At 40.8% G+C, this 16,870-nt stretch overlaps 1 protein-coding gene and 1 long non-coding RNA gene across 3 annotated transcripts in view; one reads left to right on the top strand and one right to left on the bottom strand.

Annotated features, from left to right (window-relative positions):
* LOC126248965 (uncharacterized) overlaps positions 1–16,870 on the top strand; it is a 94,859-nt gene that overhangs the window by 12,144 nt on the left and 65,845 nt on the right. The window contains exon 2 of the long non-coding RNA XR_007545568.1: positions 7,944–7,992. This is a non-coding gene — a long non-coding RNA (uncharacterized LOC126248965). The remainder of the gene's footprint in view (positions 1–7,943; positions 7,993–16,870) is intronic.
* Positions 14,762–16,870, bottom strand: part of LOC126248963 (leucine-rich repeat-containing protein 40-like) — a 238,926-nt gene continuing 236,817 nt past the window's right edge. The window contains exon 10 of one of the 2 annotated variants that reach the window (XM_049950513.1): positions 14,762–15,139. In XM_049950513.1, coding sequence (XP_049806470.1) covers positions 15,031–15,139 — 109 coding nt within the window. In that variant the 3' untranslated portion in view covers positions 14,762–15,030. The remainder of the gene's footprint in view (positions 15,140–16,870) is intronic. The other variant, XM_049950512.1, reaches the window with a different exon arrangement.

Consider the following 16,870-nt stretch of genomic DNA (forward strand, 5'->3'; position numbering starts at 1 on the left):
GTTTACAATTACAATGCCGATTGCTGCTTGGTCCCCGCATATCCTGACTTTGCCCCATACCCTTTGAGGCTGTTGCCCTTTCTGTACTTGCCCGAGGCCATCTAACCTATAAAACAGCCCAGTCCACGCCACACATCCCCTGCTACCCCTGTAGCCACCTGCTGTGTATGGTGGGCTCCTGACCTATCCAGTGGAACCCGAAACCCCACCACCCTATGGTGCAAGTCAAGGAATCTGCAGCCCACACAGTGGCAGAACTGTCTCAGCTTCTGATTCAGACCCTCCACTCGGCTCTGTACCAAAGGTCCGCAGTCAGTCTTGTCGACGACGCTGCAGATGGTGAGCTCTGCTTTCATCCCACTAGCGAGACTGGCAGTCTTCACCAAGTCAGATAGCCGCTGGAAGCCGGAGAGGATTTCCTCCGATCCATAGCGACACACCTTATTGGTGCCGATATGAGCGACCACATGCAGATGGGTGCACTCTGTACCCTTCATGGCATCCGGAAGGACCCTTTCCACATCTGGAATGACTCCCCCCGGTATGCACACAGAGTGCACATTGGTTTTCTTCCCCTCACTTGCAGCCATATCCCTAAGGGGCCCCATTACGCGCCTGACATTGGAGCTCCCAACTACCAGTAAGCCCACCCTCTGCGACCGCCCGGATCTGGCAGACTGAGGGGCAACCTCTGTAACAGGACCAGCAGCCATGTCCGGCCGAAGATCAGTATCGGCCGGAGACAGAGCCTGAAACTGGCTCGTCAGAAAAACTGGAGAGGCCTTCCATTCAGCCATCCAGAATATCTTTCGCCCCTGCCACACCTCGAGACGACCACCTGGTCTATCACCGGTGAGGGGTCAGCCTCAATGTGGGCAGTATCCCAGGCAGCCACAGCCGTAGTCCGATCGGGGGATGCGTGGGACGAGATGGCCATCCCTGACAAACCCCCGTCTGGATCCCCACAGTGATGCCCATTCGCAACAGCCTCAAGCTGTGTGACCGAAGCCAACACTGCCTGAAGCTGAGAGCGAAGGGATGCCAACTCAGCTCGCATACGAACACAGCAATCGCAGTCCCTATCCATGCTAAATACTGTTGTGCAAAGAACGTCTGAACTAATCTACAGAGAGCACAAACAATTTGACACAAAATTTAAATGGTTATTAAAATACAAGACTGCCTAGTAAATGCAGTAATGTTGCTACTTGCGCACTGCTGACACACTGCTCGGCGGCAGAAGGCTAACTGTAATGTCAGTAACGTACAAAGACTATTTGAAAGAAATAAACAAATGACAGACGACTACGCGATTTTACAGGACACAGATATTAAAATGCAAATCTGCCCCTTCTAAATACGAAACTACACAATGATTTGACGGATTTAACGAAACAAGTGCGCTAAGAACACTCAAACAAATTTTCAGCTTGACTACTACACTTATATGAACGCTAAATAAGCCACTTGCTGCTACTTGCGCACTGCTGACACACTGCTCGGCGGCAGTTACGAGGTGTGGCTAGAAAAAAACCGGACTAGTACTGGTGAAACAATAAAACGAATGCAATAAGGCTGAAAGTCGCGTGGCCTGTCACGTGACTCTCGCTCCGCCTACTGCTCGAGTTTCATCTGCCTCCTGCACTCAGTCTGCCCGTGGCGTCTGTTTTAAGTAGTTGACGTTTTGTCTGTGCGTCGGAAAATGTTGAGTGTACAGAAAGAACAGCGTGTTAACATCAAATTTTGTTTCAAACTAGGAAAATCTGCAAGTGAAACGTTTGTAATGTTACAACAAGTGTACGGCGATGATTGTTTATCGCGAACACAAGTGTTTGGTTTAAACGATTTAAAGATGGCCGCGAAGACACCAGTGATGACACTCGCACTGGCAGACCATTGTCAGCAAAAACTGATGCAAACATTGAAAAAATCGGTAAACTTGTTCGACACTTTCCTTGTCAACTCCTGTTAACTCAGACACAGCTCTGATTGTTAAACGGCGATCTTGTCGAACAAGTTTACCGATTTTTTCAATGTTTGCATCAGTTTTTGCTGACAATGGTCTGCCAGTGCGAGTGTCATCACTGGTGTCTTCGCGGCCATCTTTAAATCGTTTAAACCAAACACTTGTGTTCGCGATAAACAATCATCGCCGTACACTTGTTGTTGTAACATTACAAACGTTTCACTTGCAGATTTTCCTAGTTTGAAACAAAATTTGATGTTAACACGCTGTTCTTTCTGTACACTCAACATTTTCCGACGCACAGACAAAACGTCAACTACTTAAAACAGACGCCACGGGCAGACTGAGTGCAGGAGGCAGATGAAACTCGAGCAGTAGGCGGAGCGAGAGTCACGTGACAGGCCACGCGACTTTCAGCCTTATTGCATTCGTTTTATTGTTTCACCAGTACTAGTCCGGTTTTTTTCTAGCTACACCTCGTACACTCGCAAATAGAGCGAGGGAAAAACGACTATCTGTATGCCTGCGTATGAGCCATAATTTCTCGTATCTTATCGTCGTGGTCCTTACGCGCAGTATACAGGATGACAATTATTGAACTACATGAAAAAAGACGTAAGTTAGTTACAGATCACGGCGTGCACACACTTTATTCAACACGTAAATGTCACTACAGATATTCAATAACCTTCTGCATGGCAGCCGGCCAGCGTGGCGGAGCGGTTCTAGGCGCTACAGTCTGGAACCGCGCAACCGCGACGGTCGCAGTTTCGAATCCTGCCTCGGGCATGGATGTGTGTGATGTCCTTAGGTTAGTTAGGTTTCAGTAGTTCTAAGTTCTAGGGGACTGATGACCTCAGAAGTTAAGTCCCATAGTGCTCAGAGCCATTTGAACTATTTTTTCTGCAAGGCAGGTTTGAGCTCAGCAATGGTTTTCGTGTTATTACTGTACACCTTGTCTTTAGTACAGCCCCACAAAAAGGAGTCGCATGCGTTCAGATCCAGAGAATAAGGCGGCCAATCGAGGCCCATGCCAGCGACCTCTCGGTATCCCAGAGCCAAATGCGGTACCCAAAGTGCTCCCCCAGGACATCAAACACTCGCCCGCTTCGATGGGGTTGAGTTTCGTCTTGCATGAACCACATCTGGTCGAAATCAGGGTCACTTTGGATAATAGGGATGAAATCATCATCCAAAACCTTCACCGACTGTTCAGTAATCAGCGCGCCATCATGGAATATTGCACCAATTATTCCGTAACTGGACATTGAACACCATACAGTCACCCATTGAGGGTGAAGAGACTTCTCGATCGCGAAATGCGGATTCTCAATCCCCAATTGCGCTAATTTTGCTTATTGACGAACCCACGCAAATGAAAGTGGGCTTCATCGCTAAACCAAACCACACATGCACATACTGATTCCCATCACGCCTTGCAGCCAACCGTGCAGTTTGAATGTCATAACGCAAACCGTTCAGAAGTTATGACGATTTTATTTCATATGTTCAGTAATGGTCACCCTGTATATTGGCGGCAGTAGAATCGTTTGGCAGTCAGCTTCGAATGCTGGTTCTCTAAATTTTCTCAATAGTGTTTCTCGAGAAGATCATTGCCTTCCCTACAGGAATTCCCATTTACGTTCCTGAAGCATCTCCGTAACACTTACGTGTTGTTTGAATCTACTGGTAACAAATCTAGCATTCGCCTCTGAAATGCTTCGATGTCTTTCTTCAGTTCGACCTGGTATGGATCCCAAACACTCGAGCAGTACTCAGGGATGGGTCTCCTTCACAGGTGAACCACTCTTTCCTATAATTTTCCCAATAAACTGAAGTCAACCATTTGCCTTCCCTACCACAGTTCTCACACGTTCGTTCCATCTCATATCGCCGTGCAATGTTATGCTCAGATATTTGAACGACCTGACTGTTTCAAATAGGATACTACTAATACTATAACCGAACATTACAGGTTTTATCTTCAAAAAAATCAAATGGCTCTGAGTACTATGGGACTTAACATCTGAGGTCATCAGTCCCCTAGACCTAGAACTACTTAAACCTAACTAACCTAAGAACATCACACACACCCATGCCCGAGGCAGGATTCGAACCTGCGACCGTAGCAGCAGTGCAGTTCCAGACTGAAGCGCCTAGAACTGCTTGGCCGTTTTATCTTCCTACTCATTTACATTAACTTACATTTTTCATATTTAGGGCTAGCTGCCATTTATCGCATCAACTGGAAATTTTGTCCAAGTCATCCTGTATCTTTCTACAGTCACTCGACTTCGGCAACTTATCATACACCATGGCATCATCAGAAAACCACCACAGATTGCTGCCCACCCTGTCAGCCAAATCGTTTATGTATGTAGAGAACAACTGTGGTCCTATCACACTTCCCCTAGGCACTCCTGGCGATATCCTTGTCCCTGATGAACACTCACCGTCAAGGACAACATACTGCATTCTTTTATTTAAGAAGTCTTCGAGCCACTCATATAACTCTTAATTTATTCTATAGGCTCATACCATTGTTAACAACCTGCAATGGGGCACTGTGTCAAATGCTTCCTGGAAATCTACAGATACGGAATTAACCTGTTGTCCTTCATCCATAGAAAACACAAATTTAAAGAAGCTGACATTTCAGTATGTAAGGAGTATATTTACAGTATGCTGTAGCACATGATAACCGGCTGCCATTAGTAGTGACAGCTATTTTCATTTATTCGGTGGAGTTAGCCACCAGATCAATCAACATACATTACCACCTAATCGGTAGGTTTTGTCGGTCTTGTTTAGTAACATACACAAAGTGAAACTATCAGCAAAAGTGTTAACTCAGTCGGAAGTGAATGTATAATATTTTGGAAGAAGGCTAGGATTTCTAGATGAGCTCCAGCACATTGTACAAAGAGGCTTACAGATCTACATTCAGAGTTGTGCAATCTGAAAAAAAAAGCTTCATAGGAAGACATTCACTCAAAAGAGTGAAAGTTTTTTTACAATGTAAACAATCTCTTTGTTGTTGCCCATGTTAATTCTTTGAACACGATAAAAATAGAAAAGTATAAATTCTTTACATTGCATGAAAGAGAGCCCAGATGTAGAGGTTATCTTGGAAGTGTTGAATGGAAGTTGGCAGCAAAAGTACAAATGGCAAGGATCAGAATGAAAGAAGATTAAGGGTGATAACAGCTCACAGGTTTTGTAAACTAATACTTATTAGTCTGAAGAAACTGTTGGAGTGAATGATTCTGATGGTGGTACATTTTTACAGAACCCTCCACGAGTTCAGCTTCAATTTCTGATACTGATGTAACTGCAGATGGGGGGGGGGGGGGGGGGGGGAAGTTGCTTCAAAAAAGGAAAACAAATGTGGAAGAAGGTGCTTTGTGACATTAAAACTAGCCGCCCTGTTTACAGGTGTCAGTTAAGACTGATGGATGCCATGTTCAGTCCTGAGGCTACAGTTGAGGCCATGGGACTCTTAGGTCATAGTATTAATGAAACAGCACTTAATAATAGTTCAACTCAAAGATATCAAGAGAAATTCAGAAAGAAATGGGCAGTAAATATTAAATATATCTTTCAACAGAAGAAAATAACTTTCGTTGACTTCATTGGGATGGTAAGTTGGTACCAGAGTGAATGTCGGGGATTCAAGAACTGAAAGACTACCCATTACTAATTATGGAAATTAGGAGCAATTAATTGGTGTGTGTGTATTACTGAATTCTAGTAGCAAAGAAAAATGATGGGCAGTTTGGAATGCCATCAAAGTTTGGGGACTAGATAAGAAAGTTCGAATTATTTATTGTGACACCACCACACCCAACACAGGTCATTTCAGTGGAGCTGTTACTTTGCTGGAACAGGTAGCAGGAAGAGATCTGCCATTTTCCCTTGTTGTCAGCACAAGTACGAGCTAGTGTTAGGGAGTGTGCTAAGAAATGAGTTACCCCGAGTGACAGTTAGTCCCAATGTAATATTTTTCAAAAAACTTTGAAAAAAGTGTAATGGCAGGGATACAGCACATTATAGAGATAGACACAAACATTAACATGAGGCTATTAGTGATCTCAAAATTGACAAAGAACCTAACTTCTTCCAAAAACTACTAAAAGAAGAACATCTAAAAACTGATTGCCGTAAACACATTGAATAGTGCTTCCTGTTTCTGAGGGCAACTATGGACCTTAATCTACAAGACTCAAATCACTCGACATATGTATGTAATACCCTTATAAGGACTACCCTAATACCTTATACCAAGGTCGGTTTTGTGATATATTCTTTGTTTTCTGGCTGTAGCAAAATAACTGTGTTCTTTCTCTGTTTCCACATTCTCATCTCCTATTATTAGTTTGTTGTGATCAGTTGAAAGGCCATCATATGTTGTCTCTACTTCATCATGCAAGCTGTATTCAACAGAATTATTGCTTTCCTCAGTAGTAGCATAGCACTTAATAAGCCAATTCTAGTTTAGTCAGGTACCAAGTCAAAAAGGAAATCCTAGAGTTTACTGACCTAAACTACTTGATATTATTCAAAAGGCTCTTCTTGATTATAAAATCAATTCCAAATAAATTATTGACTTCAGATTCTCCTGTCCCACACATAGTAATGCAGAGAAGGACCCGTTTATTGCAGATTCAGCAACTTCAGAACTCCACCATGTATGACTTAAAGAATGTCCTTTTCACTGGTGAAACTTGCATTACTACATATTAACAGTGCAGTCAGTTGCTAAGTTTTTGTAGGTAACTGAAGGCAAAAATCCTATGTTCAGCAGTCAATGACAAACGGATGATGGTTAGATGATCAGGATAATGAAGTTTATGATGATAATTTGAAACAAATATAGGCATATCTCAGCTGGATCATACTAATATACAGTGATTTAAAGTTAACCATTCAGCTATCACATCACTGTTACAGTGATGTTTTATCTGAGAAAAATAATTGCTACTGTTGGAGTTATCCCTGTTTCAGCTATTAACACATTGTTTACAGTTCTTGGCAAATGAATATGAGTATGCATCTAACAAAGAGAGCTCAAGAACATAGTTTCTATGATCAGCCCTCATAAAAATGTAAGTAGTAGTTTTATCCACCCATGGATCCCTTTTACAAGCATATTTGACATGTCATGGTATTTAAGTTTAAGGACACACGTAATTCATATCTACAGGCATTTACATACATACAGGTCTAGTTTGAGGAGTATGGGGCAAATAATCATCCCAGCATTTCACTGACATAATTTAAGGAAAACAAGGGAACTGATATCAGGATGGCAAAATGAGGATTAGAGCCTCCATCCTCCACAATAAAAGGCCAACCTGTTAAATATAGTTCAACCTTGTTCAGTTTGTCTCTAGCATAAAACACTGTTTTGTTTATAGATTCGTGCAAAGAAGTTAGTTCATGATGTGAACAGCTAGAGTTACACTGCTCACTCATTTCTCAACACCAATCATTGTACACACTATTTGTACACTTTCAGCTCAAAGGTATTTACAGGGCACCATTGTGAAAAAATCAGTTTATTATTATTAAGAGAAATAATGAGAACTTTTTAAAGCTTTATTACTTTCACAATAAGAATTACAAATTACACAAATTAGCATGTTCCCCAGAAGCTACTAAATTGGATAGATCTATCCAGCTATCCAGCAATATATTGAACTTCTGTAAGATGTGTTAACATTAAAGACATTAGATATATGGATGTGAAACCGTTACAGGAAGAATCGCAAAGGTAAAACAAAAATATCAAGAAAATAAATCATGCGCTAGATGAATCAGCAGCATTTGTTTCAACATTCTACCCTCCTTTATTACTGGAACCAGTGAACTGTGGGCATTCAAATCAATGCCCATGATGTGCTTCCACTGCCTTTAAGTTTGGGCACCATTTTTACAAGTGACAGGATGCTGATGACAGCACCGTTACATGTTACAGGTAACCTACCTGCACAGGATGTGGATCTTCAGCACTTGAAACAGATTTGGTAAGTACATTTCCATTGAAGTGTGTTAATTATTTAGTTAACTATCCTCTAGACAACAAAGAATCTCTTACAAATTTTGAGGAATGGAAAATTTGGAAGCTTCGGGTCATCATTTAAATTCTCGGTGGAAAAATAAAAACATCTTAAACTGTAAACCAGGTGCAGCACAGGCACTCATAATATGAAAACTGTTCTTCAGTCACATTTTGATTACAGCAGCAGCATGTTCACTATCTGTGATACCCTTATGCCTGAAGGTTATTCCTTCAGTCAATTATGAGGGCATCAGATCAGCTACTGGGGAGGAAAGTTAAAGAGTTTAATACCCCAAAGAAATTGATAGAGACAGAGCACGAGTTCAGACTCCACAAGCCCAGCAAAGAAAATCGTTTCTAGCATTGTTTAAGAACTTATTCTTGCATTCAAGTAAAGTAGTTAAGGGAAACCACAGAAACCCTAAATCAGGACCACCAAGTGGGTATCTTGGTATTTCTCCTTCTAAATATGTCTGTGCCATCTCAATATGTTGGTTACTAGGGCCTACAGAACAAGCCCCTCGCCCACTCTCTGTGCCAAGTCTGGTGAGCCTTCTTCTAGCAGCAGCGTCTATTGATGTGACATGCTGATTTGTTTCTCAGTCGTCTGTTCATAAATAAGCTGCCTGTCCTCCTATGGTTAATAGAAATACCAATACGGTGTATGAATTTAGTCGGGATCCAGTAAGTCTTGTACTCACAACAATATTTATAAGTTTAGCTGTTATGAGAGTGTAAACTCATGTTGTGATTGTAAAGCTGTTAAGTCAAACAGGCCTAATCAAGAGGAAACTCCCAAAATACACAAAAATAACCATCTTGGCTGTCGCACTGCAAAAGACCTCAAAGCATCTACCAAACGCATCTCGGCCCTGATAGACCAGTTCCTCCACCCCATCATGCATAACCTCCCATCCAAAAGAAAAAGACACCAACAGCTCCCTGAAATGCCATAAATTCATGGAAAATATATCTTCTCCAACATCAAATTTCTGGCTTCTATATTCTGAAGCTTTTGTCTCCTACAACTATCTCACAGATCTTGTACATATACAAACCTCCCAGGAAGTCTTCTCCCCTCATCCTCCAACAAATGCAGCTGCCACTTTCAACAAACTCAGAAGTATTCTGTTTGTTACCCAGCATCATTCCCTTTCCACACCACCCATTGTCACCTTCTAACTTCATAATATCCCTATCAAATCATAATACATTCCTGAACTATTATCCCTATTACAAGAGCCCTACCCCTGCAACTGTTCCCACTTTCCAGCCCATCCACAGCTAAATTTTACATAACTGGCAGAGCACCATGTTAAACCACCCTTGTTTACTAGCTGATGTGTGTTCACTGCATTGTTTTTTTTATATATGAATGACTAATTTCAAACTAGGTAGATGTGGACAATGGGAGAATTTTGTTATTTACATAGTTACTTACTCTATATTTCTATGGTGCGGAAAAACAATTTGACCAAAAGTAGAAGGCAGAAAGACCGTGTCAGATGAAGGAATGTGAGTACCAGAAATAGGGGTTGCCACTGAATATTTATGGCGCTATGCCTGCGAGAAAACTGTGGTCAGTTTGAACATTTGCTATGACATACTTATGTTAACTAAGTAGTGGCAAGTCTATATACAAGAGCATACTCATTTTTCATTTACGTTGACATTTTTAGGACATATTGAAACACGGATATGTGATTGTTTTCATTTCTGAAGAAGTGCTGTATGGCCCATCAGCAAAGTATGATACAAGTGTGTGATGCTTCAAGTTTTTCATATTCTCATCATGAGAATTGGTTAGTCCATACATTTTGTTTACAAATACATTTTCTGTCAATTACATTTCATTTTGATTAAATATGCCAGATTTAATTTTGTGTGTGTGTGTGTGTGTGTGTGTGTGTGTGTGTGTGTGTGTGTGTGTGTGTTTTGGGGGGGGGGGGGGGGATTACAGATATGAAAGAGCTGACACAGAAACTTTTTATTTTTATTTCCCTTACTTAAAAATCTATTGCCAGTAGAAAGGTCAGCTAGTTACTGACCTAAAAGATCTGTAGCTCCTAAACAATCATGATTCTGTTCTACATATTCTTGAAAAGTTTAACTATGCAGATGGACATGGAATATTTATAGTCTGGTTGCTCATTGGAATATCATTAACAAAAATGTAAGGGAAAACAGATGATGTTGATTGATATTCGTAAGATCTCCAGACCTACCAGTGGCACCATGTGATCTGGGTGGTTTAACTCATCCAGGGCTGTATATAATACCTGCTAGAATCAGCTACTGGAACTCTGTGTTTGATTCTTATCGTGGACCATCTTCGTCAAGCTTTGCGTACTGTCATTAAAATCGCTGTGACCTAGACTCTGCTTACATATTAACCTTCAGAATAACAATTGATTACTGTGCATCAGACTTTGCATGGATTGCCTTACAGATTCTGTTATAATGCAAATTGTCTTAACTTACAAATGAGTGCTTCCCCTAAATTCTGCTCCAGATTACTGCCATATTCTGTACTTGATTGTGCTGTGTCCTGTGGTGAGCTTGGAATAAATATTACTCAAAATAGAAAATTGGCATGAGCAAACGAGGACTTCAAGATGAACTCAGCTTTGGCTAAGCTGTTAGAGCAATGACAGCTTCAAAGGACTGTGGTACAAAAACAATTAGTATGTCAAGACAAGCTGCACCGCTAGCATATTGACCTACAGCAGTTCATGCAGCCATTTCACACTGGAAGACAGCCCTGTCACCATCACCTGCACTGTTTCCAGCTTCCAACAATGCAAAGGATTACACGGTCATAAATCTTTGCCAGCTAAGGTGGCACTTACCAGAATTTAAGGTACTAGACACTGAGCATTTCTCTCATGGGCTAAGCCCAAATTGTTACAGTTATTGTAAAGGTTATCCTCTGTAATGGATCTATTCACCCAGACTTTTGAAGAATTATTTATCTTATAGGCAACTTATTACAGTGAACAAAGCCACGTAGTGTCACCCAGGCTCTAGTTTAATCAACACCAAAAATGGCCAGTCCAGACATGTGCACAATGGAAGATGCTCTTCACAGCCACAAACAAAAATGTCAGTTTGTTTATGACAGTCCAGTTTGTAAAAAGTCATATCCTGACTCACTCACTCACTAACTCTTAACACAGTAATTCAAATCTCACAAGATAAACATGTTCACAGTGAGGTGTTAAAGGTCACAGACTCCACATTGGAAGAATTCCTATAAATTACCTACCATTTCTAAGAGTCTTTATCATCAAATGGCAAAACAGTTAGACATCACCACCAATCACTCCCATAATATAAAGACTGTTTCAAAACGTACCAATGATTCAAATACCATCATCACCAGGTATTCTGTGCAACTAACCATGCTGCCCACATCACTTTAAAGCCATCAACTGCCCCAGTTTCTTTTAGCCTTGACCCATTCCGTTCACATTAAAAGTAGTAGTTAAGGTTGAACTGAAACAATTAGAGCAGAAGGGTGTTCTCTAACAAATCCCTTCCAGTCAATGGGCAACACCACTAGTGATCATCAAAGCTCCATGCCCCAAGAAAGTCTTAGCCACACTCTCCATCAGGCAGTGCTTCTCAAAGAATGTCACAAATGCATCCTCTTGGGTGAAGAGACTGAAAATGCAGCTGTGGTTAATGTACCATTTGGTATCTGCATGTTTCACTGCCTACATTTCATCATTCCTAGTGCACCAGCACTGTTCCAACAATATTTAGACGAATTGATGAGGGACATACAATCGTGCTTAAAATGTTTGGGTATCATCATTGTCACAGAAGCTAATCAACAGGAGCACCTATCAAATTTACACATTTTTTAAAGAAACTGCAAGTAGCCGGACTAATCTATGACTAGAGCAAAAGCAAATTCTTCCAAGCAGAAGTGGCATATTCAGGCCATATACAAAATAAAAACATCGTCCATCCTATGGAGCAAATATATGAGAACCAAATAATATACAAGAGCTGCAATCTTTTGTGGTCAAAATAAACTATTATGTGAAATTCATTCCACATGTAGCTACCACAGCCCAGCCCTTCATCCAGTTATCGAAGAAGGCAACACAGTTCGGACAATAACCTGTGACAGGGTCTACAAAAACCTAAAGGAACATCTCTGATCCACCCCATGCCTTGCATCATTTGAAACCAGCTGACCATTCTCAGCATCTGACACATCGTCCTATGGTTGGCTGTTCCAACACTGCACCATAGGATGTGGGTACTGCCAGGCACCCCTCAGTTTTCTCGTGGGCAGGCACACCTGCTGCTACCTGCCAGGTGGCCCTATTACACATGTTCTCCACATGTGTTAACCACATGGCCAACTCCACCCACTTGTGCCTGTGGGCACCATACTGCCCACCTGTGAGCACACGACCTGGAACACCCTACTCTACGGCATAGGGGTAGTGCTATCTCAAAACAGTACTGCATAAGCTGAACAGCTGATCACGTATAGTTTGAAAAAAAGTGACACCTGCCCAGAGAAATTACTCCCAGATAGAATGAGAGGCATTAGCTATAATGTATTGCATCATTAAATTCCACACCTATTTTTATGGAGCTTGCTTCCACCTAATCATTGATCATAAACCTTTACTGGCAATATTTGGACCACACAATATGCTATCAGAGTGGACAACACAGCTACTCCCTGGGCAGCTACAGCTACAAAATTAATTAGAAGTCCACAACTAAGCAAGCTATTGCTGAAGCACTGATCCACTTACCTACGAGTCAAAAGTCAGTGTTTGATAATAATCTGCTTCCAGATGGAATCATCAGCCCACGACACTGTGCAAAACTTTAGCATTACAGCCTCCAAGATAGTCTATGCTACAAGAGAGGCTTCATCACCTTCTACACAAGTTTCATCAAGTTTGGCCTCCCAAATTAGACACGCTCCACAACTTTCTCACTGTGGACCCCCACCCTTCACTTGAAAAAATTTGCTTTTGGTTGTTGATCAGGTTATACTGCTGGCCACAGATTCCAATGACTTCTAAGTGATCAGTCCCCAATTGTGCAGGTCCCCCATCTTACACATCTTGAGGCCAGTGGGGAATGACTCGCACGAAGAATATAGAGCACCAACATGTGTACTGGCTGCAGACCGATAAACACATGCAACATCTGGTCCTTGCACATACCAAGTGCACTGAACATCAATCAGCGCTGCCCAAAACTTCACACCTTGAGCAGCACCATGATAGCCATGGGATAAGACAGACTTGGACTTTGTGGAACTTTTCTTAAATTCAATAAGGCTCATAGCAGTGGATGAATAGTCAAACTACATTTCTGTGCTTAATAAGGGGCCCATCACCCCAAAATCCACCCTCTGGGTGCTGACAAGAATATTAAAAACAGAAGGATTGCTCCACGCCATAGTAGCCAGACAAAATCCCCCCATTTATGTATCAGAATTTTGCCCCTGAAATGACATATTATACATCACTGCAGCATCATCTGGCATCTAGCGGTGAGACAGACAGAATGGTGCACACATTCAAAAATCAAAAGTAAAAGGCCCTGGAAGAGATGTCAGTGGAGGAAACACTAACTTTATTTTGTAGCATTTACATGATAACACCAGTCAATGGTTGCAGGCCTGCTGAAGTACTCCATGGCAACAACCACAAAATTTCTGCACCTGCTCTCACCATATCCACAGGCAGCCACAAGAACACATTGGGTTAATGGAAGCGTCTGATCCCACCTGTCTGCGTTGACCCATGACGTAAGGGTGTTGGGGTGTGTGACGTCATTACATCATTACAGCGTGGAATTTGAGGTGGCGTCGTGTGTGTGTGTGTGTGTGTGTGTGTGTGTGTGTGTGTGTGTGTGTGTGTGTGTGCCAGCTGAAATTTGTTGGTGGTAAGTAATTATTTTTGGGTCCATTTTTATCGAGTTGTAATGTTTTGTGTATTTATTGTAAATAGAATGTGTTTTAATTTATGTAGGGATGTCTGAGTTTTTAATTTTTGAGGTGTCGTGGTTTTGGTTTTGTTTTTCGTAGTAGTAGGTGTTGGTTTTTCATATCAGTAGTTATAATTGGCCTATATACGTCAAGGGAAATGAACGATTTCTATTTTCACATTTTTATATAGGTGTTTGTATGTACCTATAGGTGATTGGGTACCATCACCTGTGGTTAAGGGAAATGTCCGATTCCAATTTCTGTAGTTTTTGTTGTAGGCGTTGGTGTTTCGGTATCGTCAGTCGCCGTTGACCTGTATAGGTCAAGGGAAGTGTCCGATTCCTGCAGATCTTGTAAATTTTTTTTTTTTTTAGGTTAATCTTAGCAGTAATCCACGTGCTTTAAAATCAAAACTGAAGTTTCCTCTTGGGTCACTCCTTCTATTCTGTCGAGGAGTTCCTTGAAAAACCTAAAGCTGATTCTCATTGTATTGTTGATAGGGTTTACTTAAACTTATGGACTGACTTTTTTCGGGTTCATAAACATTTTATTTTTATTTGTTGTTACTCTTACGTTGTAATTTCATGTACTAACACGTTCCATGACCTTGGAGATTTGCTCCTCAATTTGGTAATATGGAATTTGGCATGTAAATAAAATAAAAATAAAATAATGATAATATTTTAAAGTGTCTCAGACTGCAACAGGAGGGGTGAGGCCAAAGGAGGAGGTAGCAGAACGTAAGACATGTAATCCACTGTGAATGAATATAATTAACATAGCTTGCTTTTACATGACTGTATCATTTTAACTCATATCAAAAAATAATCTTGTGCTTCACTTTTTAAATCAAGTTAGCTCTTCACATACTGAATTGTTTACATTTCACTTGGACAACAGAAATAACCTTAACATTATACGTGACACACATTTCTGCAAATCCATTTATAATACTGACAGTAATTTGTAACATATAGTGCTTTATAGAATAAATAGTTTGATAAGAAGAAATACTGTAGTAGTGCTTGAGCATTACTCTTGTGGAATGCGATCTCGAAGGTAAGATAGCAGTGATTCAGTGCCCTGCAATAATACGCACTGACGGGGATGACGAAAGCAATTTCCTTCCAACTTCACACTCCTGTAGGACAGAAAAACCATAGCAAAAGTATACAAATTACATAACACATTAGAAACATTTTGTGCAAAGTTAACAAAGCACTAAAGAACAACAGTGGCCCATCAACCTTCTTTGGAAAAGAAGTCATTCATAAATAGCAGTGCAACAGAAAGGAAACTTTTACATGTAATATTGTTCACTATCAGGACTAGTTAGTTGTTTGTTTACCCCAGGCACAGTTCATGATTTCCATCCTGGGGAAGAGGTGAATCAATGTGGGGTTAGGGATGGCTCTGAGGACAGCCAACTTTGTTCATGTTTCTCTGGTGCCCGTCGACACTATCAACAGATGGGGTTTCACTAGCATTGCCAACACCTAAACAGGACTGAGAAGGGAACATTGGTACAGCTGATTCATGAAAGTATAGGGGGATGGATCTCTGGCCACACATGGTCAAATACCTGTTGTCATTGGTAGGAAAAGTAGGTCTTTTTAGGGTAATCCAGACAGCGGGTTCCCCTGCCTAAAGAGTATCTCCAGCAGTTTAAAAAATACTGAAACAATCACTCACAAGACAGATTTTAAAACTTCAAATACCACACATACCAGATGTCACAAAGAAAAACAAACCATTCGAAAGATTAACCTGGGGCATTTCACAGAATTAACAATCCTCCATCAAAACAAGCAATCAATAAAAAATAAAATACAACTATTAGAAGTTGAGCTCCCATCTTTGAACTGCACACTAGTTTGTGTTACTGAGCACTGGTGCAGAGACACAGAAATCCAACATGTAGTATTATCACTGTACGAAAGGGCAAACTCTCACTGCAGAACTGCTTCAAGGGGTGGAGGATCATGCATTTACATCAGAAAAGGAACAGTTCAAATCAAGACATGACCTCAGTACAGTAAGCGAAGACAAACACTTTGAAATATCAGCTATTCAATTAACAGGGCTTGATATCACCAAGAAATTAATGATTTTGTGTGTGTATAGATCTCCCAGTGGTAGTGTGGACACTTTTTTCAATGAATTAACAGAAGTTCTAGATAAAGTCTCAAGTATAAAGGTCAACATAATTCTGTGTGGAGACATTAACAACACTAGTATCATAAATGAATCCAGCAGCACCTTCATAAACATCCTTCAAAGTTTTGACACGTCCCTTTTGGTCAATAGTGCAACAAGAGTTACAACAATGACTGCATCAGCAATTGACCATGTGGCCACAAATATGAACAGGAAAAATGTGATGTAGCTGTAGAAGATGTAGGACTATCAGACCATCTATGTCAAATAACAACAGTAAAATCAGGCATTGAATCATTCCCTGAACTCCAAGCCTATAAACGACATCTATCAGAGATTTTTCAAAAGAAATAGCAAACAAAGTCTGGGATGAAGTGTATAAAGAAACCAATGTGACTATGAAACACTCTAAATTCTCCACATTATTTATATTGAACTTTGAAAATGCATTTCCAAAAGTATGCATGTCTGTATCAACATCTCACAAAAACAGATGGATGACAGCAGGTATTAAGAAGTCCTCCCAAACACTTAAATACCTCAGTTCCATGAAAAAGAGCCACAATGATCCAAATTCTTAAATATCTATCATAGATGCAAAAGACCTATAGGAAGGTGCTGATTGCTGCAAAAAAGTCATTTAATGACAAAATAATATATCATGCAGAGAATAAAAGCAAAGCAATCAGGAATGTTATAGAAAAGGAAACAGGGA

The sequence above is a fragment of the Schistocerca nitens genome, chromosome 3, assembly GCF_023898315.1.
Source record: "Schistocerca nitens isolate TAMUIC-IGC-003100 chromosome 3, iqSchNite1.1, whole genome shotgun sequence".
NCBI classification, from domain to species: domain Eukaryota; kingdom Metazoa; phylum Arthropoda; class Insecta; order Orthoptera; family Acrididae; genus Schistocerca; species Schistocerca nitens.